This window comes from Blennius ocellaris (genome assembly GCF_963422515.1).
Source record: "Blennius ocellaris genome assembly, chromosome: 22".
Lineage (NCBI taxonomy): Eukaryota > Metazoa > Chordata > Actinopteri > Blenniiformes > Blenniidae > Blennius > Blennius ocellaris.
Window position 1 is genome coordinate 4,437,439 of NC_137671.1, and position 23,751 is coordinate 4,461,189.

At 44.7% G+C, this 23,751-nt stretch overlaps 1 protein-coding gene across 1 annotated transcript in view; it reads right to left on the reverse strand.

The window, feature by feature from the left end:
- The window catches only part of LOC308146536 (thyrotropin-releasing hormone-degrading ectoenzyme-like), a gene marked incomplete at both ends in the record, with an annotated part of 141,821 nt that overhangs the window by 69,772 nt on the left and 48,298 nt on the right, over positions 1–23,751 (reverse strand). The window contains one exon of the mRNA XM_080518412.1: positions 4,695–4,849. Within this exon, the coding sequence (XP_080374538.1) occupies positions 4,695–4,849 (155 nt within the window). The remainder of the gene's footprint in view (positions 1–4,694; positions 4,850–23,751) is intronic.

Genomic DNA, 23,751 nt, shown 5'->3' on the forward strand with positions numbered 1-23,751 from the left:
CAGCTGTTTCTATAGAAACGGACACCGTTTGCCGTGTGAAACTTTTCTGTAATGCAAAAACAATGCGGTTTACTTTGAAAAGCCGTGTAAACACGAAACCTTTGTGAAATGCAAACATTGTGCGTTTTCAGTTGAAACGTGGTCGTGTAAACGAGAATCTTTTCTGAAACACACCAACGGCGCATTTTCACTTGAAACATTTGTTGTGTAAATGTGACATTTTTCTGAAATGCAAACGTGTCTTCCAGAAACACGGAAGCCTTTTTAAAACCGAAACACAAAAATTACACTTTTACTTAACTTTAACGTCGCCGCGTAAACCCGCCATTTTCCTAAAACACAAAAAAAAAGTGATGTGTAGCATTTTGACGCGTTGTTATGAAAACTGATGATTTAAAGCAAAAGACAGAATATGCACATTTTATTTTAGTGACTTAAAATTTCAATGGTTGTAAATAAGTGATGTTGTTTAAAAAAAGATTAATAAAAAAAGAAAAAAGATATTTAGAAAAAAGTTTCATTCCAGGTAGGATCAGAAAAATGAGAAAAAAAAACTTTGATGTCCAATCAACATCATTAATAAGCGTCTTTGTTTTCAGTGGTTTTAACTTGCTTCTTATGCTCCTACAAAGGACTATAAAGTGTATTTGAAAGGAGTACGAAAAAATAAATAAATAAAAAATTCTGTGAATTTTGTTTGTTGCTGTTTGTTTCTGTGTTGAACATTTTCCATCGTCCACAAAAACAAGGAAGAAGAAAAAAATAAAAGTCCTCCTTCGTCTCATCGCCTTGATCACATTTCAAACAGGAAGCGTATGGCTTTGGAAGATAATCATGCAAATAGATTTTCTTTGAAATGGACAGATTACTACTGTACCTAAATTTAGACTTTCTTTCCTTTTTTTTAATTCGTTTTTTTTTTTTTTTTTTAATGCTGTTGAGTACGCAGTGGCGAAGCCTATTAGCATAAACCTCGAAAAACAACGTTCAGTCAGACAGTCGGGCGGGAAATGCTTATTATTTTATTTCTGTCTTAAATTGGAGATTAAAGGGAAATGAATGTATTCGGCATTGATCAGTGATCAAAGATGTTGACGTGGGATGAGCGCATCACACACACACACACACACACACACACACACACACACACACACACACACACACACACACACACACACACACACACACACACACACACACACACACACACACACATAGACACACGGACATAGACACACACACAAACAGGATTTAGCTTAACAGTCTGTTTTCGTTTTCCAGTTAAACTTCTTACAAGTGAACGAGAAGATTATTGAAATCTTCAAACCACTGCGTGTGTGTGTGTGTGTGTGTGTGTGTGTGTGTGTGTGTGTGTGTGTGTGTGTGTGTGTGTGTGTGTGTGTGTGTGTGTGTGTGTGTGTGTGATTTCACTTTCCTGTCACGTCTTTCACTTCCAAACAATGCAGACGAAGAAAGACGAAGAAAAAAAAAAAAGTTATTCCATTTTTTTTATGATTCGTCCAATAATATTTATGATTTAATTTACTGCGGGGCATCAGGCACTCTTCACATTGTTATTCACTTTTCTCTCCATACCAGCAGCGTCAGCCGCCTGGAGGTATCGTTCGTCCAGACTCAGCAGAGGGAGGAAAGTTTCTGTCCTGAAGGTAAAGGAAGTGAGTTCAGACGCAGCAGCTTTTCATCCTCACAGCGATCCGAGTCGCTCACTCCGCCCACAACACACACTGGACACACTCGCTCAATTTCTGCTGCCGCGCAAGAGGAAACAGCAGGAGGCGCTCAATGACCCCCGAATGTCTCAGCTGTGCGACACAAACATAGTATTAGAAACACTCAAGAATAAACTTGTCGAGGTCAGTTTGACCTTATGACCATGTGACGTAACGAGATTTGACATAATGCATTGTGACATAACAACACATCACGACACATGACATGATACATCATCACATGACACATCACAACACACCATGACATGACACGGCACATCATGACTTGACACATCATGACATGACACGAAATGACACATTATGACATGACATCATATGACACATCATGACATGACACGAAATGACACATTATGACATGACACGAAATGACACATTATGACATGACACATCATGACATGACACCATGACATGATATGACACATCATGACATGACACCATGACATGATATGCCACATCATGACATGACACCATGCATGACATGACACATCATGACATGACATGACATCATGACATGATAGGACACATCGTGACCTGACATGACATGACATGACATGACACATGACACATCATGACATGACACCATGACATGATCCGACACATCATGACATGATAGGACACATCGTGACATGACACGAAATGACATATCATGACATGACACGTCATGGCATGTTACAACACATTATGACATGTCGCGACACATCGTGACATGTCATGACACGACATATCATGACATGACACATCATGACAAATTATGACATCATGGGAAATCATGACACGACACAACAAAACATACCATTCTATCATAACCATAAAGATATAACGTGACATGACACAGCAGAGGCTGTTGTGAGTGTCGTTGTCCAGGAAGTTTGATCGGGTCTCTGAAGTGCAGCGTAAAAGCAAACCAAAAGCAATAACGGTGTGAAAGCAATCTTACAAGCTTCCATCTATCGTTAACCAAAAAAAAAAAACATTCTCCATGTCTTCAGTTGTAAACATTCGGTGTTTACATGCTGCAGATTTCCAGTAGCTTATCTGCGATTCCCCGTTGCGGAGCAGCGTCCAGGTCTTTCACGCTCACGCGCCAAGACGTCAAGACAGCAGAAAGCAGGTATATAAAGCTTATTCTGGAGAAAATGATGCACCTGAGGAGGCTGAATGCGTTGATGACATGTTATTTTGCCGAGACTGGAGCGACACCACTGGAAATCTCTCGCATTTGATCGGGGAAAAAGTTCACATCATGTACCGTCTTTAAAAGAAAAAAAGAAAAAAGAGAGAAATCCGAATTTTCCTATAACAGATGAAAATCATTCAGTTGTAAATAGAGGGAACATGACAGAAGTCAAAACAGCTTCAACAGCGAGGCCAATGAGCTGTGTGTGTGTGTGTGTGTGTGTGTGTGTGTGTGTGTGTGTGTGTGTGTGTGTGTGTGTGTGTGTGTGTGTGTGTGTGTGTGTGTGTGTGTGTGTGTGTGTGTGTGTGTTATATATATGTGTGTCACAAAGCTCCCCAGGCAACAACAACAGCAGAGGAGATGATCCTGTTTTTACAGTACGACATGGAATACGTGACAAGCAGACAAACACGATGGAGCAGAAGGAAATTTAAAGGCTTCAGTCAGAGAGAGTAATAGAGAGAGAGAGAGCAAGAGAGAGAGAGAGAGAGAGAGAGAGAGAGAGGGTGGGGGGGGGGGGGACGGAGCGTAGGAGAAACAAAAGAGAGCCGAAGAAACAAAGTGACGGAGGGGAAGAATGGAGACGACAGCCACTGAAGAATAAGCGATACAAAAAGATGAACAAAGACAGAAAGGGAGCAGGGAGATGAAAGGAAAATGAAAATGAAAAAAAAAAAAAAAAAAAAAACCCCAACAACTATGGATCATTCAGGTTTGTTGGAAACGCTTGACTCTTTCTCGTCTCCACGGCTCACATCGAAGCACAAAAACTAATCACCAAGTCCCGATCTGACCCGGATTTTACCCACAAAACAGTTTCCGATATACTTGATCTATGTTCATTCAGTCTTTTTATGATGATTACAAGAGCGTCGTTTCTTTTTAACGTCCCTTTGCTCACAGTTTGGTTGCATATTAAAGTGTCAGGCGAGTCGTCAGGTCTAATACCCAAACATCTCTGGGCCTGCGGACAGAAGATATCCATTAATTCCGAGGGGGAAACTGTACAATGAGCTAAACGTCTTGAACGATGACGAATCCATGGCACTATGCAGCATTTCTGAATATTCCAGAATTAGAAACGCCGCGGTCCGGGTCCCACTGGGGTTTTCCAGATGTGCGCTATCATGCTAATGCGTGACCCAATTACGCAGCAGTCGCCGCTAATTTCATCTCAAACAGCTGCCAGCATCTTTTACACATCAGATTATGAGGAATCGTCATTAACAGGTTTTTCCCCCTCCAAATGTCCGCCAACAGCCACCGCTCAGGGGGCGGAGCTTCTGTTTTTTTTCTGAAGTCTGAATCTGGGAGGCGTGACATTGGAAACAGCGCGGGGAGCCGACGGGGGGGGGGGGGGACATGCCGCACATGAAGCAGCTTCTGAAGTCTCGCCACCTGCCGGGGACTGATTCTCGGCTGGGGGGAAATGATGCGTGAAGCCCCGCCCACCCCGTGTTCCCCTCGTCCTCCGGTTAAACTGATGACATGGCAGAATTTGTTTCCTGGACTACAGCGGCAAAGAGGGTTCTCTTTCTCTCTCTCTCTCTCTCTCCTGTTCCATGTGTTGGGGCTTTAGCATTTCAATCGGTTTGCACCCGTCTTGTATTTCGGTAGCAAAGTTCGTATTCGCCACTTTTGCGAGGTTCAAAATCTCGCGGACGAATGAGTGAATTCCATTCGTCAAATGGTAACATCGAGGTCATTTGAACCCACGCGACGCTTGCTAGGAGTCCGTCCCCCCCCCCCCCCCCCCCCACCCTTACCTGGTGACAGATCTCGTGGACGACCACCATGGTCAGCTCCATCTGGTACGACGACGACGACACCTCGGCGTCCAGCAGGATCTTCTGCTCCACGAAGACGCTCAGGCCCCAGTTCTCCATGGCGGCGTAGGGATGTTTGGGCACCGCCAGCAGGTCTGAGAGGGAAAAAAAAAAACACACACAAAGGAATGCAAAAGGCGTTACGGAGTGCGTTCCATGTTCCGTTAATAAGCGCAGTGCGGGTCCCATCCTCCGAGCGTCCGCCACTTAAATAAAGGGAGGCGTTGGCTCTGACAGAATGACTGCTGGCATCAGCGCCGATTCCATTTTGGGTTAAAATTAAACTCATGAGTCATTTTAACAACCTGCCAAAGGATCCTTTTATCCCCGCTACATGGACATACAGCGTTTTTCCGGACAGAACTCTACCTGCTTCCGTGACGCGAGCGCTGCAGCGCCGAGATGAAACAGACGGAGAAAGAGCTGCCGAGTCCCTTTGGGTGAAGGAAGTTTCAGAGCGACGGAGAGAGAAGGAGCCAAAGAGGGCGTTTAGCTTCCGCAGAGAAGATTTATGAGAGTCAGACTTCAGAGGGGAGCGTCAGCGGGACGGACGGCGAGGCAAGCAAAGGAGTGAAAAAGTCGCAGCGGAAGTTTAAGTGGAAGTCCCGCAGGGATAGCTCCAGGCCTGCGGGAGCGCCGACGTGTCTGAAGTTAAAAGTACGTCGATGAAGACTTGAACCGAGTTCGATTTGGATTTGCGGGAGTTTTAATACCTCGGCACAGGTGGGTTGCACTTCGGGGAGCGCACACTGAACAATTAAAACTCAAGGAGAAAGAAAAAAGAAAAGCGTGATGACTCTTATATAGACAGTAGAAGCTCTGGCGAGGGGACCTGGTAAGAGCGGACACCTTTTGTTGCACTAGTCAACACTTGTATTCAAATATACCATCGGCAAATTCGATCATGGTACGTTGTTCAAAATGTTCGTTTTGGCGGCAAAATCCAGTATCAAGGAGACGAGTGTAGATTCTCCAATTGCGGTTCTCCCAAGCCAACTAGCATTACTATTATAGCTGCTCAGTAGCAGAAAGTGTCCTAGCATTGGTGTTGCTAAATTAATACAATAACCCTTGTTACACATTAGCATTAGAGCTGTTAACTCATTTTTAAAAACCGCAAGAGCAATACGGCTGCTAACTGACCCAGATCATCCATTTAAACCTATTAGCATTAAGGTGGCTAACTCACTTTGACCATCTCTTTCAGCAATAGACCTGTGAGCTTAATTTATTCATTCAGTTGAACATGATAGCAACATATCAACCGCTCGCTAGCTGTTACCTATATTCATGTTAGTAGAACAGCTGTGGGCTCACTTCAATTTCAAACTTCTATATATTAGTATAAGAGCTGCTCACTCCCTAAAGTCATACAATTTCTTAAACCAACATTGGAGCCACTAAGCCACCTTAGAATGTTAACATAAGACATGCTAAAGGCCCCTGCATACTCCCATAAAAAACAAGAAGAAGGTTCGGCTGCTGACTGATCCATGCTACATGCTACATATTAACGAGCTTCTTGGGTTCAAACAGTAGCAAGGCCACACGCTAACAGGCTTAGAGGCTCATACAATAGCGAAGCTCTATGCTAATGAGCATCACACAGTAGCGAGGCTACAGGCTAAACATGATTAAAATATGACTGATACAGTCATGAATGAATCAGAATCAGAAGAATCGGCGTTATTGGCCAGGAAAACCACCGAGTTGAGTATTTTCCACAATTTATTGACGAGAGATTAAAATCCAATTAATCTTCCGCTCACTTGCCTTCATACATTCGTTTCCCTCGGCCGTACAAACCAGCACATACCGGAAGGAGCATACGGGAAGAACTACAGAAGCCCGGGAGGGACAACCACGGCACAGTGAAGAAAAGTGATTAAAAAAAAAAGGCCAACATTAATACATTTGCAAATAAAACCAATCCATTGAGATAAAATTCGCAAATACTCAACTCAACAATAACAAACATGAATTGAAAATGATAATAACTCTGTTTTACTCTGATTAACTCATTTTTAACTCAACGCTGATATTCCCTGTCACCGACTTGTGGCAGAATGTGGAAGTAAACAAGAAAATTCTGACCAATCACAGAAGAGTTTGCGAACCAGACAGCAGAACTTCGATCAGATAATTCTTCAGCCAGAGGGAACTTGTCAAAGAAAATGGCATAAGGCCCTGAACTTTCTTCTTGACTCGCGCCGACCACATGTTCCGGACAGCATTTAACGTTTTTTTTTTTTTTTTTAAACCCTCGGTTTTTTTTGGATTCACGCTAGTTTTATCGCGCGATTTATTCACCCAGTCGCTGCTAAATCCTCCAATTTTCCACCTGCCGGGCTCTGAACAGCTGACTAAACAAGTCCCGACAGCTCCCGGTTAGCGCGCTCGAGTCCTTTAGCGGCTCTTCGGGAGTCTGTGGCGAATCGAAACGGGAGCCGAAAGTGATTCACGGGGAAATAAAGCACAAATGAAGTGATATTAGCTCCAGAGGTTGAAGTATTTAGAGTTGAATCGGGCGGATATTAAGAGAAGAGGAGGGAGGAATAATGCTCCTCTCTGGGAGGAAACTTGATTAAAGAGGAGGAGAAGATGAAAGGAGGTGAGAATGAGTTTTCTCAGGCGAAAAGAAACCTGCTTGGTTTGGGTTTTTTTTTTTTTTTTTTCCTCCCCTCTTCTCTCCGGGTCTTCATTTCAGTTTTAAATCACAAACTGTGGCATTTTGGCCACGGCGACCTTTCTCAGAGCGGCTTGCAAACGGACGACAAAAAAGGCGGGAAGATGCCTCGATTGGCGGGAAAATTTTCCCCCCCGCAAGATGAATCGGTTTGTAGAAAAAAAAAAATCTTTGAATAGTTTAAAGATAACAATTTACGTTGGATTAATGTTAATAACCTTGAAATTGACCTTGTATTTTCGACCGTTAACACATATTAGCATTAGCACTGCTAACTTATTGTGATTATCGCGACAGCTGCGTTACGGGTGCGCCGCACTGCATTTAGCGCTAAAGACACAAAGATTTTCCCCCACTCGCCAAAGCCAAAACCTGTCAATCTACTAGGAGTGTCCACCCCTTCAAATTAAAACACCCTTTTGTTAACACGAGTTAGCACGTGGACAAGTTACAGCGCCAAAAACTATGACATATCATTGAACATAATTCATAATTTGTTGTTGTTTTGTTTTACTTTTTTAACTAGCTGGTAACTAGCTAGCCGGCGGGTTATTGCGCAAGCCCGTAGCGGAGTGACTGACGTGGCGCAGCCGTGACGCCGGCGGAGGAATTTAACTCCCTTTGCGCGAGTCAAGCGATAAGGGAGTTGCTGGAGAGGAAAGACTAGGAGGCCGCGGCTCAACTGAGCTGCTTTCAGGAGGAAACAAACTCCGAGGTTTAAGTGTCCACAGCTGTTGTGGCGATAAGTGGAGCAGAAAATGCGTTGTGTGCATTAGCTCAACTGTGAAGGCAAATACATTCAATCGATATATATATATATATATACACAGGCAAAATAATACATAAATATATCTAAAGTTTTAGTTTAAATGACGCGTATGACGTCAAGGCTGATGCACACTTCGTTCTCAACTTTTTCTCGACCACATTTTTGTCAAACTTGAGACGAGTTCTTTATCTATAAAATGCGTTTTAGTTTGGAAACTATTTGTGGAGCCATTTTGGACGCGTGCCAGACAAGCCGTGCAGTTTTCAAATTATACTCGTGGGATGCTTCAGACTGAGATGTTCACTTAGTTATTGTTGCCATGTATTCTCTATTGTCCTGTTCAGCAGCTATGGCAAGCAATGTTGCTGATTGAGAGCCTGTCGGTGTCAGAACAGTTTCAAGGAGGTTTCGACACATTTGAGATTCAAAGCCCAACTGGTTCAATGCTTTGCTGTTTTTAACCGTTTCCTTAAATCTGCACAAAAACGACGCTTCAAACGGCTCAGATTGTGCGCTTCATCTTCGGCTGTCAGCGGGATTTGTCACTTCAAGTGTCCGCCAGTCATCTCAACGGCAGAAAAAAAAAGAGAGAGAGAGAATGAGAGAGAGACATGGTTGTGTTTTGACAGCCGTCGATCATCGGAACACCTTCAGGTTAGCTGCTGTCGCTGGGAGGTGGCGCGCAGACGCTAATCCGCACACAAAGACAAATGTTTACACACAGAGGAGCGTTTAGGAAACTTGTTGAAGGATCTCGACAACAAACCATGAAGGAGAAAAACAGGAGAACTATAAGGACTTTAAAATAAACGAGGATGGAAAGAAAAGAAAGCGGAAGACCTGCGTCCTCAAACCAGAACTTTTAAATTGTTCTAACTTCACAAACTATTTAAAAAGTAATGCTGCTTAAGTCAGTACAGTAAATATGAGTGAAAAATGAAAAGTTAGAGAACCTCCAAACTGATGATCAAGAATTTAATGATAAAAGTGAGACAGATGTCACCCTCTAGTGGCCGTAGTGTCTTATGACGGCAGCAATGAAGAAAACCATGAGAAGAAGAGTTCTGATTCTGCCTTTCCACCTAAAAACAGCTGCTGCAATCAGACAACACACACACACACACACACGCACACACACACACACACACACACGCAAACATTTTTAGATTTGCCCCAGTTTTCCAGCAGTGAATGAAGAAGTTTGATAAACAAAGAAAAGTCTTTCTCACACACACGCACAGTCCTCATCAGTCCGTGTGTGTGTGTGTGTGTGTGTGTGTGTGTGTGTGTGTGTGTCACGTGTTCTAATTATTAATTCCTCTCTGTTCACTCGCTGTGCTTTGCTCCCTCGTACATGTCTATATATAACACACACAACATAAACATGACATACACAGATATAGAAAACTGGAACCAGGTGTTTTCTGTGGCATTTAAAGGTTAAACTCAAAAACTTTAATTATCTTTGTAGTGATATAAATGTACAGTATAACAGGAACTTTATATTTCATCATAAAGGTCAAACATTCCAGTCAAATGTAATAATTTCTGCACCAAAATTATAGCAAAATTCATTTTTTATTTTGTGGAATATTATCAGATATAATTATGGCATTAAATTACACCATTAGCCTTGAAAATGTAAAAGTTGGGCAAAATACTAAATATTAAAAACAAAGATATTAACTGGGAACCATGAATAGAGTTACGAGCAAGGAAAGTATAGCAGACGAACACATAGGTAACAGGCACGCGGGAGAGCGTATATCTTCACCAACGCCACAATTTGTCGCCATGGAAACCAATGGGTTATGGGATTATTTGATCCACCACACCACTCCCTCCATCATCTGTCATAGTCGTTTGAATCGCTTCATGTCGTTACTATTTGACCCTGGTGTACACACATTTTATATATTGACGTGTGAGCCTGACCTGCCCTGACCTTTGACCTCCCGCACGTTAACCAGGGTGATGACGTCACTGCCTCATGTCAAAGATCAGGGACAGACAGAGGTGCTCACTTTGTACTAAAAAACAGAAACGCGCACACACACACCTTGATTCAGGCTCTTTTTGATGGAGAACTCCATCATACATGAGCTCATTAGTTCTCCGGCGGTGAAACGTCTCGCGTTCGCTGGCAGCTGCAGCCGACGACGGCGAGTTTGAAAAAAAAAAAAAAATCAAGAAACGTGAACATTAAAGAGCCATGAGACATGTTTCCAGTTACAAAGGTGAGTTTCAAGTGTGTGTGTGTGTGTGTGTGTGTGTGTGTGTGTGTCTCTCTGGAGGACCAAAACCAAGGTCGTCACAGGAACGGATGAAACAGAGACGTATGAAAACCTGAACATCGGTTCAAAATCGGTCGGTTTCCCCCCTAATGGAAGGTCTTTTTCTCATTTAAAAGAGCCTGGAGGTTATTATTCTGACACTTTATTGTAACACACACACACACACACACACTCCCCCCCCCACACACACACACACACTTGATTTATTATTGACATGGAATAAATATGCTTTAATTATATTTGCGACTTAAAAAAAAAAACTTTATTCTTTAATGAAAAAAATGCATATTTAACAAGTGCAGAGTGGTAAAAATGAGTAATACAGAAGTACAATAGTTGGAGTAACGATTTAGGCGGTAGTTTAGTGCTAATAGTATTAATAGTAACAACGGTGATACTAGTTGTAGTATTTAAAGTGGTATAAATCTGTATAAAGTCTAAACCAACTGCTTTGAATAAGATTTTAGCCATAAAGGTTCAGATTTCATCCTCAACAATTCAACAAATCAAATTAAACCCTCGACAAGTTTAAAACTGAATCCAAACAAATTTTAAATTTGTCTCCAATTTTCTTTTTCTTTAAATTGAATGAAATGAGTCAGTGTATTAATCAATTTCAAAGTGTGAAGTTTTAAAGTCATACTCTTCATTGCTGCTGATTGTTGTGCTAAATATTAATTATACTAGGATGGTAACTACTTATTGGTACGAACATATTGTATCACTGTCTTGAGGTTCAAAATAAACATATTTACTATACTATACCACAATATGACACTACACCAGCGGTGGGCAAATGTTTTGGATCAGGGGCTACGCTGACTTTTAAAATGCTTTTAAAATGAAAAATCCAATATCCGTGACCACGGGTCGGTCCTCCTCCTCTTCGCGGTCCGGCTCCACTTATCCACCAATTATGTGCAGCCGGGTTGAGATGCCACGAGCCAGTCGTATTGACCAAACGCCAAACAAGCGGCGGCAGCGAGCCGCTGGAGGCCGAGGCGCTCGTTACCGCCGCCGCTAACGAGGGGCTGCAGCCGAAGCGGGAGGAGCGCGGCGAGGTCGGCTCGCCGGAGGAAAAAGGTCATCGAGGTCCACCTTTCATATCTTTTAATAAATGTCGGGGCTCTAATGAAGTGACTAATTTGCTCTGATCTGTGCGCGGCGTTGGGGCCCGGGGTGAGCTCGGCGGGGGATCGAACACGGGATCATTAGCGAGGTGACGAGGTCGCGGTCCCACCGCCTCCCCCCCAGAGGAGGCGCTCCGGCCTCATTATAGAGACGATACGAGGTCTGAGGCTTGCAGAAGGCCGGGCAGAGGAAGAAGCCGCAAGATCTGACCCTCTGACTACAGTAATTCCGCCGATGTCACCGGCGAACAACAACAATGGCGGACGACACGCTCCAGGTCGCGCTACAGAAGCTACAGAAGCTACAGAAGCTACTGATGCTATTTGCTTTCAAAAGGCCAGATGTTAAGATTGATCAATTTCTCAGTTTTGGCATGTTCCGTCTCTTCTCCATTTTTTTTTGGCAACGATGCCGTGTGGACGGGAAAGAATAAAAAAGATGGTTTTGGCTCACGCAGACAGGGCTTCAGAGTGAGTGTGCGCGCACAGAGGAGATTGAATGGATGGGAAGCGCCGCCGCACCAGGGGGGGTCCAGGTGATTGGGCTGGCGTCCTGCCAATCAGCGGCCTCGGTTTCCCCGCAGAGATGGAAAAAAGCTGGGAAACATTTAGCGGGCGAGCAGAGTGGACCTTTAAAGCTTCAGGACACAGCTGGAAGTCTCTCATCTAATGTCACCAGCAACACAATAAGCCTCGTTAGCGTCGTCAACCGCCGGCTCTTGTTTTTGATGTCGCCGCAGCAGCATTTCGATATGGAAGGAAACTCAGTCGGTTTTGATTCAGACTTCAAGCAGTTTCTACTATTTTGCACTTGCCGGCTAAAGCTTTAGCAAGTAGCATTGGCATATTTAGGCTAATGTCAGTATCAGCTAATATTGGTTCGACGAAAGTGGCTATGAATGTTTTGGAACCGATAGCAACATTGCAGCAAAGGCTGTAGTGAACAAGGCTAACAATAGATAGACAGACAGACAGATAAACAAATAAAAATTGATAAATAAAGTCAACATCTACCGCAAACCAACAAAAAACAAACTATCAGTTAAAAAGAAGCTTAAAGTCTTTACACAGTCACAAATATGGAAAAGCAAGGCCAAATTTAGACAATCTCTCTAAAACCATTCCAACAATGCACAAAATCCCAGAGAATGCTTTGATAAACTTGTCCAAAGTAGACCTGACAAACTTATTAAATACCCTGAAAACCAATAAATAACCATCAGAACAATAGTCTGAAATATGTCGGGGAAAAAAATGAGTAAGCTGCCAACTACTTGTCAAGAACAAAGTTTTGTGTTGTTTTTTTGTTTCTTCAGAAACAGTTAGCTGAATCGTTAACAAAAGTCATAGCACACTAGTCCAGGACTCTATACACGCTTTTCGCTGTGCTTTTTGGGCGCGTGCTCCTAATGGCGCAAGCTAACCAGTTTACGTTTCTGGCAACAACTCTCTGGGTAACTTTGAAGGACACTGAACCGGCTGAAAGTCATCTCCACCGTTTGAAACATTCATCCACCGTTCACATTTGACTGGAGCGTGTGTGAGTGTTTCAAACAGCCGCTAATCGTCGTTCCCTCTTCACTCCGCACGCTAACGGCCGCGGCGAAGTGAGCACGCCCCGGACGGCCATTGGAGCCAACGGTTGCGTTGAAACGTCGTCAGCGGAGGATTGTTCCGGCGGACAGCTGTCTCTGCGTCGCCGCCCGTAAAATGAAGTGCTCCGTTATCTCCCCCCCGTGCGGAAGCCGTGGACTCGGGGTTTCGCTGATGTTTTCATTAGCGCTACGGACTCCACCTGAGCGAGGGCCCGGGGGCCGAACATCTTTGTTCCTCTCGGCAGAGTGACTCTCATCAGCGGGCAGATGGAGACGTTATATAACCTCTTTATTCGGCTTCCCTTTCTCCTCCCGCCTCGTCTTTCTCCGTCTGCTTGCTGGGGTTTTTTTTTTTTTTCTTCTTCTTCTTGCCGACTCCTTCCCCTCCGCTTCGCTCCGTCTGCTCCTTCCTCTTCACACTTTGTCACACAGATCACTCGGCGGTGCCGCCATCTGCTCGCTCGGCTCCACCAGCTGCTCCAGCTCGCATGACCCTGCGGCACTGAACCCCCCCCCCCCCCCCCCACCCCCGGTGAGCCTGCACCGCTGCATCGAGGTGGAAACGCTCCACATCTCCGGCCTCGCTGTCACGAAGGGTCATCAGCAGAGGGCCGATTACCCTCCCCATCGGGTAGAACATGAAGACCACCTGCTGCCGCGGTTCTGCAACAACCCCCACAGACCACCGGAGGAGCTACGGCGGTTTATAGGCCGACCGCCTGTAAGGTGCTGTGCGGGACGCACAGCCTTTTAATCTCTTTTTGCACCGTCCCAGAAGTTGACAACGCGTCCCGCCAAGTGATGTCATGATGAACAAAGCAGCGAGTTTGTTGGTGGCTAAGCGAATCGCCCGACAACAGATGCTTGTCCGACTTCCTCTTTGCAGCTGAGGCAGGGATGACTCACTGAACGAGTTAATGGACGTGTTGACACTTTACTGACCGGTGATTCACAGGTTTTGAACCGTTCGTCCATACTCCAACATCACCATATGAGACACGATAAGCTAACAGATGACTGACGGCCTGTCTGCAGTTAGCTTAGCACAGCGTTTTAATGTCTTTTTCACCGTCCCGGAAGGTGAGCTCGCATCCCGCCGAGTGATGTTGGGGTATGAACAAATCGTTCAAGCTAAACTAGCAAACTCGGAATCATTTGATATCGGCTCTTCAGATCATTATGAAGCAGAACTCGCCAAGTGTTGGATTGTTCACCCGCTAACAGGGAGCGTGAGCTGAGCTTTGATCATCGTGACTCTTATACGGTCTCTTTGCGCCCCCTTGTGGGTCCGTTGAAGAAGTCCAATACCAATTGCTGAGACAAATATCGGCTCGATACCACATCAGGTTGTCACCCCCTGGTTTAGATGGACGGTCAAAATGTTTAGTCCTCATGCGTGGACCAGTTTAGATAGTTAATGTTGTTGCAACCGGAGTTACCATCATCCTAAATATCGGACACCGTCTTACTTTTTTTCGCAGGTTGTCTTTGGTCGCAAGTGTATAGTAGCCTTTAGAAATGTATTTGTCACAAGCTAACAGAATGAGGAAGCAGAGTTTTAATTTTGCAGAAGCTTTTATCTCATACTTTGGATCCAGAAGATAAATTTCGTTATTAAACTGATCGGGAAGTTATGAATGTATTCCAATGAAATGCAGTAGGCTGATTAATTCCTTGCAGAAGAGGAAATGATTAGATTTCGAGAGCGATCCAGAGAACATTCTCGATAATAGTTGGAGAAAGTTTGCGTGACGGCGATAATATCAGTGTTTGTAATGAAGAAGTACCAAATAGGAGTCTGGAGGCTCGCTGACATGTCCGAAGGTATCGGGGGGTCGCACTCCGAGGTAACAGGAAGCAGCGCTTTGTTTTTTTCATACAAATTATTAAGATTCCTGTCAGCCGGCGACAGAGGGAAGACGAACAAAGTGTCTGGCACGGGGATGATCAACGTTCGGAACGGAATAATACAGGTAATAAAATGATTTATGGCTCTTTATATTCTAATGAAGTCCACGCAAACAGCCTCGGCCGTAATAAATTATCCACTTCAAACACAAACACTGCAGAGATGCAGAGGAGAAAAAAAAGAAGCTAATGCAGAAGATTAATTATCCAGGTTCCCAGGATTACACACACACACACACACGGGTAAAGTGAATCTAGTAATTAAACTTTCCGTGTGCTTTTTATTTAACTCTTTCAGGCTTAGGCTCCCTGCACAGAAAATAAACCCTGCCGTAAATCTCGGGTTGAAATCTGCACGGCGCTAATTAATTCCATGGGATCCGTTTCCGCGCGATAAAACTACGACGACTGATCCGTCAGATAAAAGGTTCACGCCGAGGCGCCGAATGGTGGTCGCGTTTGAGTCGGAGTGAGATTATCTGGAAGGCGCTGCCGGTCAGAGCGTCGGTGTGGAGTTTCTTCCCGCCGCGCCGCTTCTCTGATGTCGGTTTTGGCCCGTCTTTAAAAGACAATGGGCGTGTGGTCCTTTTTTCTATTCCCATGGTCTTCTTACACCGGGCAGAGGAGAGCATCCAGTGCAAGCTGGATGACCCAATGAGGAACTAGATCCAGTTTTTCAGTTTCGATACCGATCTGGCACATGGTTGGCCTAAAAAGCTATATACAGAACAGAACTACCGCCACCCCTCCACCCACATTATCCAGGATGCATTAAGAGTGGACTTGTGTGGAAGCCGCTTTACCATTTGGCAAGAAATTCTGAAAGTTTGTACTTCCAAGAAAGTACTTGCAAGTACGCAAGTACGTACTTGCTTATTCGGAATTTAGAAACGACCCCTATCCTTCGCTCTGTGACGTATGACGTAGCTTATGTAGCAATAGTAGCGACAATTAACTAGCTTTGTGACAGTTATATGTTCATGTTGGCGGAATGTAAACCCTGAAGGGCGAGTGCGTTGGGGTATTTCTTTTTTTTTTTTTTACTTTTACAAACGTGAGCCAATTATGCCAAGCATTGCTTCAGAAAATATTACGGCAAACACAAAGCAACTAAAACTTTTCTACAAACGTGGAGGAAAGAGCAACCGGTTTCAAAACCAGCGTTTCAAGCAGAAAGATTTTTGTGTTTCAGAACTTTTTTTTTTTTTGCATTTACACAGCAACATTGAGAAAATGTCCATTTCCATGGAAAAGGCAGAAATGCTGCAAACAATGTAGTTAGCATGTTGGGCCACGAGGCGCTGTGGGTGGTTTTCGTAATAAAACTACACGTACATGGAGACGCTATCATATAACATAATGTAACAAAACCCTAATGACCATGGCGACTTTTCCGAACAGGAAAGGTTTTGTTCGTCAGGTAGGCGTCAAATAATTAAGCTGCGCTCCAGCCGCGGAATGCAAGTCGATTATTGGTATCTGTGACGTTTCATGAATGCCAACGCTGTGTCGAATAAAAGAGGGTCAATCTCGTGGCGTTGACCTACATCGGGCCTCGAAGACGTCGCCGTGTGCGACTTAACGAGGAAAAATTAGCTAATGATACGAGGTGGGGGGGGTAGCCTGGGGCGCTAATGGTGGCGCTCATTATGGAGATACAGGCTGACACGCTGTCGGAGGGGTGACGGTCGATCCCGGCTCAGTCGTCTGGACAGATTAACGGAGGTCAGCCGACACCCCCGGGCAGTAGTTGGAGGAAACAGAGCCCCCGGCTCTGCTTTAACGACGAAGCACAACCATGTACACCGAGTCTAAGGCCACGTTTACTCATAGTATTTGCAGAAACAGATATTAACCCCATGTATTTAGAAATAGTTTTTCATTTTTGCAAACCCTGGTAAAAAAAAAACTGGTTAAGCGCAACTATTAGCATGCCAAACCTCTCGAGGGCAGTGGAACTACAAGCACAAAGCCATGCTGGCCAATCAGAATCCTGAAAAAACACAGGTCGCCAACATATGACGGTAGCCCCGCTAAAGGTAACGCCAAAACTAATATATTTTATCGCTGTAAGCAATGCCATTATGCCAATGACACATTTACATTTAGTGTTTCTGATTATTAATGAGAGTCTACAGGATTTATTTTGGATCCATTTCACCTCCAAGAATGAATCACCCTGTTTAGTTTAGGCCCCGCCCCATTTCCCCAAACCACCAATCACAGCAGCGCAACATGTCCATGAGTGAACTAATGACTGAAGACAGTTTAGAAGTAGCGACTGTTGCATTAAGCAGGTCGTGGTTCGGATTACACAGAAAATATTAGAAGCCAATAGCTAGCGACAGCATGCTAATAGTTCCACAGGTAATGTTGAGTACAAGACGTGGAAACTGAATGTTGAGAGAGGAAGGGAAGAGCTCACCGAGACTGTCGGGACGTATGACCTAGAAACGTCACGCTAACGATGTCATTAGCGTCTGACAAAAGCGATTAACGCTCTGACACGTCTCGTTTCAATCGTAGACGCGTGGCCCGATTTGTACGATCAGCCTGAAGAGGAGGAGGATAATAACGACAACTCAGGATCTGTGTGTGTGGAGGGGGGGGAGGAGCTAGCCAGAACAACTCTCATCAAGATACGTTCAGACACACAACGCAAACAGTCCAACTCTAAAATCAATGCGTCTCTGGAAAAGCTGCGTACGACTCGGCAAAACCCAATATTTTATAAGAGTACGTAAGTACGCAAGTACTCTCCTCAATACTGTATTTTGTGACTGAAACAAATCAGCTTCACCACTTTCCGTATACGCACGGTTATCTTCATTTTTGGCACACAAAAAAATAAATAAATACAATTTTAAAAAGAATCACCTTGCGTACTGTATGCACTTGGCAGCGAAATCCAAGATGGCAGACATCAGACACATGGACTTTCGCCAGTGCATCTACTGTACTGACTTTTAGTCGAAGTTCTGGAAGTGTGTTCTCGACACCACAACAACTCAGTTGCCTTGAGAAAAAGTTGCACATGGAGGGAACCAACAACCAAATGGCTGATTACTTATTTTCTTGCGAAATCTGCCTTGATTGGACCGATCGAAACGCCTGAAAGAGAAATTACTGACGCCTCCGCTGACTCCCTTGTAATCAGCTCTCACAGTCTTCGACATCTTTTGCCATACTGATAACTTTCTTTGGATTTGCACTGATTGTCTACAGTTATTCTAATGAATCATTTTTCTCGGAGTCAGAATGTGAATAGATCCTTTATTAAAAAAGTGGGTTTATTGCGAATCCTCTACGTTTCTAATTATTTCCCTTAAAACGAGCATTTATGCATTGATAAGAATCTTTAAATCCAGGATTGCAATTGTGATATTAAACAGTGTTGTTAGCTTTTGCAATAGCATATTTGATTAAACGGTGTAAACTGTGCTTTAGTTGTATTTAAGGTAGATTCTAGTGGTTCCATGACAGGTCAACACATGCGCTTGAATGGATGCCATTAGCGCTCAGTGTGCAGAAATGACTTTGTTTGTTTATTTTTTTTAATCAGCTCGGGCGCTAACGAGTCTGCCGTGTCTGTCTGGGGATTACGAGTGAAATTACACAAAGAGAAAAATCAGAGAGTGTGAATGTTCAAGAGTGGGGGGGTGGGGGGGGGGGGGGGGGGGGGGAGTTTCCCGCCACACCGCTTTACGGCGACGCAGCACTTCTGTGCAGCCGGGGTGCTAATCCGTCATCCGCGGTGTAATATCTGGCCGTCAGGAGAGTCTTTAGTTTGTGTACAGAGCCACGCTCTCCTCAATCTTTATGGTTTTGTAAACGACGCGGCATCAGGATGTATGGAGGAGATAATCCACCGTCAGCACTCCAGATGAATTCAGCTGCGTGAGCCCTAATGATTGTTAGCTTCGTAATAACTCAGTGCAACTCTCCTCCATGGAACAAAACGCTCAGACGGAGGACCTGTGCACAGAAACAAAGGCCTGACGCAAGCTAATGCTAACAGCTGATTCAGAAAGACAAACAATAATGCTAAAACGTTAACAGTGAGCAAGACAGACACAATTGCAAACAGTTAGCCACGCCAAGACAGGCGTCAGTTAATATGATCTATTAGCATTAGCATTAGCATTGTGACAGGTCTCTTCATGTGGTCTTAAAGTAAAAGCTCAATGTTTACATTAGCATTAGCACCGGGATAGATCTCTTCCTTTGGCCCAATGCTCAAGCAAACTGTCACCTTTAGCATTAGCTTGGGTATTGGGATACAGTTCTCTTCATGTGGACCTGACGCTAAAGCTAACTGCTAGCTTTAGTATTAGCATAGTGCCCGTTTTCTTCATTTGGGTACAAATAATCTCAATCTCAAAGTGTGAAGGACCCAACAGGTGTCCTGCTATAATGCTTTCAACACATACTGTAAATACACACACACACACACACACACAACACACGCACACGCACACGCACACGCACCTCTAACTCACGTTTTCCAATAATGACAATTTGAATTTCACACAGCGGGAGAGAGTGGGAGAGACGTTACCATGGCAACATATGCTGGTGGGTCACTGAGGCGGGGAGAGGCCAGCGAACCCTGGATTCATTCTGCGTCTGTGTGTGTGTGTGTGTTATATGCTGTGTGTGTATGTAAAGAGTGGGTGTGATAAATATATAACAGCAGTGAAACTGAGTAAAGACCAGAGGTGAAGAAATTGTGTGTGTGTGTGTGTGTGTGTGTGTGTGTGTGTGTGTGTGTGTGTGTGTGTGTGTGTGTGTGTGTGTGTGTGTGTGTGTGTGTGTGTGTGTGTGTGTGTGTGTGTGTGTGTGTGTGTGTGTGTGTGTCTGGTGACCTTGGTGTTGTTGATGCCAGGCAGAGTTTGAGTGAAAAAACTGGCATCCAGCCCACTGACCAGGACACACACACACACACACACACACACACACACACACACACACACACACACACACACACACACACACACACACACACACACACACACACACACACACACACACACACACACACACACACACACACACACACACACAGGTGAGACAATTGTCGTCATGGTAACAGATCTGCAGGCCCACAGAGTGATCAGTCACAAACATGTTGTGTTGGGAATAACATTGGAGTAACAACAAACAAGGTCTCCACCCGCCACAGTAAATGGTCCCTGATCACAACATGCAGTGACGAGTGACGGCCTGGTGAAGGTCGATTCAGGAGGATCATCTTGTCACCCGGTTCTTCTCACCGGAAAATTAAAGACGAGCTTCATGAAGGTGTGGAAAGTCACACGGACGTGAAACAAAGTTTAGAGAGAGAGAGAGAGAGAGAGAGAGAGAACACAGATGAGCCATCAGAGCAATGAGGAGGAAGAGGAGGGGGGCGGGAGGAAGAGGAAGATGAGACCGGGTGTATGGGAGTATTGATCTGCAGTGTGAGTGGATCAGTCTGGGCTGTAATGAGGCTTCCTGGGGTTTAAACTGTCCCTCCCTCCCTCCCTCCCTCCTTTCCTCCCCTCATCTTGAAGTGACACCTAAATAACTGCTCGGGCTTCAAACTCTGTCAGTTAGTCTGTGAAGCTGCAATTACACTGTTAATCACTGCAGTGCACTCAGGACGAGTCACATTCACTCACACTGAGAGAGAGAGAGAGAGAGAGTCAAGAGGTGAGTGAGAAAGAGTGAAAGTGCAAGAGTGAGAGAGTGGGGGGAAAAGTGAGAGAGAAGCAAAGTGAAAGAGAAGGTGGGAAAAGTGAGAAAGGGCATCCATTCATCTTCTTTGCTCTTATTGGAGTAAAACAAATTTCTCAAACTTGTTCCTCCTTTCAACTGTCAGCCGCTTCCTTTTCTCTCCAGTTCAACACAAACACGCTAACGTAACACGCTAGCGCAACCCCGCTGCCCGTCACAGTGACACATCAGGTATCAGATGACGTTAATAAACTATTACGTTTCTGTCAGCACGTTACGCTATCCTGGTTCATCCTGGCCACAATGACACAAGTTAGCTTTAGCATTAGCAGAGAAGAGGTTAGTTTTTGTCTTTGTCAATTGACTTTAGCATTAGCACAGACACATAAACCTCTTAAACAATGTTCACGCTGATATTTCAAAGTACACACAGACACTTAACATGTCAGTACAGATGGTTACCGCGTTGACAGCTATTCCCAGTGCTAATGCTGCAGCGCTAACTCAGCCTGAGCCGCGTTAACACCGGCTATCAAACTGAAGGAAACGCCCTCCGACAGCACGGTGATTAAATGCCTCTAATTGCTGCTTTTAAAGACTCGCTTCATGTGTGTGTTGAATCACTCCTCTGACGCTAATGCGCGCGCGCGCGCACACACACACACACACACACACACACACACACACACACACACACACACACACACACACACACACACACACACACACACACACACACACACACACACACACACACACACACACACACACACACACACACACACACACACACACACACACACACACACACACACACACACACACACACGATAAATAACCTGTCATCCACATTTACAGGTCAAGAGCCGAGTTCAACCTTGTTCTACTTTTTTCATTGAATTATTCATATATAGATTTTTTTTTTTTTTTTTTTTAAATACATTGTGAGGTCAAAGCTACATGTTGAATAAACATCTGACACATCCAACAGACGCTCGTTTTAAAAGAAATGAGCAGGTTATGAAAAATGGAAGGAGCTCCTTTACAATACGCGAATGCTATGAGTTAATGCCGAAACCACGCCTCTTTCATGAGGCGTGATGACACGCCCTGAAGTAAACAAGAGTTTAGTGCAAGATTAGCAAAGCTAATGTCCAGTATAGACACGCAAATCTTCAGATAATGGATCCACTCTTCGCTTTTTGGATCCATGTCTTCGTATGTGGATCCATTCCCTTGGTCTTTAGATCCATGTCATATTTTGGATCTACGTATTTGTGTTTAGATCCACTCCGTTGGCTCAGGGTCCACTCCTTGGCTTGTAGATTATCGTCTTTGTTTCTGGATCCACAGTTTTGCTTCTGAAACCATTCCTTTGTTTTTGGATCCAAATCCTCCTTTTCAGATCCACTCAGCATTTGGAACCACTCTTTTGCTCCTGGATCCATTCTGTTGTTTGTGGAATTATTCCATCGTGTCAAGATCCAGACATTTGTTTCTAGGCCCAATCCTTAGTTTCCTTGACCCACTCCTTTGTTTTCTGAATCCCTTTGTTGCTTGACTGCACTCGGCTGTTTCAGAAAAGTGGCTGTAATGATCTTGTTGACCCTGAACCCCTTTCCGGCTTTCGCGTTATATATTCTCCTCCGTATCTCCTCGGGATCTGAGTGTCTCATCATCGGCGGTCGTACCGCCGCTCTGTGGAAATAATCCAGTTAAACTCTCGCTCAGAGGTCCCGGCTGCTTCTTCCTGGGCTCGGCTTCACTGCTGGAGATAAATTCCTCACCTCTGGCTGTTTCCCAAACAGAGTCCGCGTCCTAAAGAGACCCGGCGCTCTTCTATCTCGTCCTCTGAACCGCAGACCTGCTCTGAATTACCTCCCAGCGAGCGGGTCCAGCGAGGAGCGGCCGCTAAAGAGGCTCCGACGGGAGATAACGTAGATAAGATCTTCTGGCTTTGTGTTCGTCCGCAGCACCGACAAAGAGCGAGGCGGCACCCGAGTACGACTCACGAGTCCTCCGAGTGTCTTCAAAGTACCCAAATCTGCTCCGCCGAGCAGATTAGTCATTATTTAAAGACTATCGTCGTTTATCTGATCTGAAGCCTCCAAGTTCCAAGCGTTGAAGGTCACAGGCAGAACAAAGGAGGTGAAACAAGGTAGAAAATTAGATTTTTATCAAGGCCCGAGCTCTGAAAGTGAAAGGCACCTATTGTACTAGAAGGTACTATTCAGAATGCTAAGGTCTGAGAAGAACCAGGCAACAACCTGAGATGGTTCAAGTTTTCAATAGTGACGGTAAAAAATCTAGCATTCCACGATGAGGACATTAATCTAAAGCTTTAAATAATAACTCTACAAAATAAAAATCAGAATTTTGCTCCTGGAGCCTTCAAGAGAACGACAGCGGCCATGAAAATCTAACCGTTCGCCAAGTGCCATCATAGCAACAATGCTACATTTTTAACCTCCTTATTGACAACGAGAGCTTTAGTGAAAGAGTTAACAAGATTGTAGGTGCTCTGGCGATGAAGAACAACCTCAATACGAACTTTTTTCATGCTTTAAACTTCGGTAATAACTCAACAGAGTCGCCGCTTGGATAGTTAATGGGGGAAAAAAAACCGTTGAAGCTCAATGGAAGTCGGCACAGGTGTGCGGTGGCAGTTTAAGGCCGGCAATAAAGTGAGCGGCTCGATACGTCGCAGCGTCCCACATGTAAATCCCAGCGAGGAGATGAAGAAGTGAGGACGAGGGCGAGGCGGTGGTGGGCAGCTGGCGGCCGGCGGAGACAGAAGGACAATGTGGTGAGGAATACATTTAGAGGCGATAACGTGCGGCGGGAGCGGGGGGGGGGGGACGGCAGACGAACGCCGGACGACGGCTCCAAGTTTCATTAAG